Genomic DNA, 1,737 nt, shown 5'->3' on the forward strand with positions numbered 1-1,737 from the left:
AGCAGTTCCATGCATTAAACAAATTAATATAAAATAAATACATAAATAAAATCACCAAAAAATACCTACAGGTCTTAATAATATCAAAATACCAAAAATTTCACTCACAAGTAAAACATTTCAAGTAATAAATAGGCCTGTTGTGATACCAGCACACGCAGGGGTCAGTTCCTGTGATCTCAACTTAGATATGCCATATTTGTTCCCCATTCTTGAACACATTTCTCCCACCTCTCAGTATTTCTATCAAATATCTGCTCATATAAAGCTACTTGGCTAATTTTGGTAAACTGGTCCTGAAAGGAAGAGCTCCCTGGTGTGCAGTGCAGCAGTTTTTAAGAAGCTCTAGTGCATTTATTTGTCTTGAACTATCTCTGTAAGTTGCATTACTTTTAAATATTACTACATTGCAGATTATTTTTAATATTATTATTGGATAGATTGCATCACTCGAGAGAACTGTGTTTTAATTCATGTGAATGTGAGTCACTTACCCCCACCCCTCCACACGGTAGCCGTACAAACATGGGGGTGATTGAACCTGTTGATTAGGAAATAAACATTAAATTAGGGACAGTCAGTGTGTGTGTGTGTGTGTGTGTGTGTGTGTGTGTGTGTTTGTGTGTATGTATGTGTATTTGTGTGAGAGCTTACAATCAAGTTTCTGTCGGAGAGGGTTGGTTCCGTACAGCAGGACGTGGGCTTCAGAGTGAACCGTCTGCAGCTCTTCCAGAGTGGCCTTCCTCCCACGGATACACTACACACACACGCGCGCGCACACACACACACACACAGAAGGATACAACTTTCATATGCAGTTTACAACTTTGGTTTGCTGTTAAGTGTGGAGTTTTTTCTTCTGATAACATACCTCACACTGTGCTCGGAGTCCAGTCTCCTGCAGCCGGGACCAGATGCTCTGAATGCGGCCGGCGTGTTCGGGGTGACTGTTGGTGTTCCCACACATACACTGATGCTTCTGCATCAGAGAGTCGTACACCAGGCCTGAGGAAACACACAGAAACACACAACTTACTTACAATACACAAGAACTGACAGAAAATGTACCAGTAACCGTTTTTCTAATCAATTATTTGTCATTTTCTCATGCAAAATGCTAAATATTCCTGAGTTCCAGCTTCTTAAATGTGACAATGTAGCAATATTATTTATTTTATGTTCCTCTAAATGGAGTTTTTAGGGTAAGGGATCCTCCTGCGCAATATTACTCCAGAATTTTTAGATCTTAGGGCATTCCCAAAAATTGTTAATGTATGTCTCAATATTATTCTTACATTTTGATACAAAGTTGAGAGATCTAGTTGTTCATTTTATTAAGAATAAAAGGTGTTATGTGGGATCTGTGGAGTATTATACATTGAGTTTCTGTCATACAGTAACTAAAAGTGTTTTTGGCAGAGGCTATTGCTTCATCCTCAATATATTCATTACTCAGATCTCGCTCCTATTTCTGTGTAACATTATATAATAATAGTATATCTGAGGGATCTATGGCATAAAGCAAAGAGTATAAATGCGGCAGAAAATGTCTTGTATCTCTTTGCTTCAGTAGGAATAAATCTGTCACTAAAAAGGGAGTGTTTGTGGTGAGATTTTTCACCTTTGTTTAAATGACGAACTTGATGATAACAAAGAAATTCTTCAGATGGTAAGTCAAATTTTTATTGAAGTTGCTGAAGGGATATGACATATATTGTCCTAGTAGAGATCCCCAAT

At 37.9% G+C, this 1,737-nt stretch overlaps 1 protein-coding gene across 1 annotated transcript; it reads right to left on the minus strand.

The window, feature by feature from the left end:
- Positions 1 to 494: 494 nt before the first annotated feature.
- Positions 495 to 1,005, minus strand: LOC121964691 (histone deacetylase 4-like; the record flags this gene model as incomplete). The annotated part of the gene is made up of 3 exons (XM_042514889.1): positions 495 to 541; positions 655 to 757; positions 872 to 1,005. Coding segments are annotated over 3 exons (284 nt in total), but the record flags the coding sequence as incomplete, so codon positions are not given.
- Positions 1,006 to 1,737: the final 732 nt, after the last annotated feature.

This window comes from Plectropomus leopardus, unplaced genomic scaffold, assembly GCF_008729295.1.
Source record: "Plectropomus leopardus isolate mb unplaced genomic scaffold, YSFRI_Pleo_2.0 unplaced_scaffold16734, whole genome shotgun sequence".
Lineage (NCBI taxonomy): Eukaryota > Metazoa > Chordata > Actinopteri > Perciformes > Serranidae > Plectropomus > Plectropomus leopardus.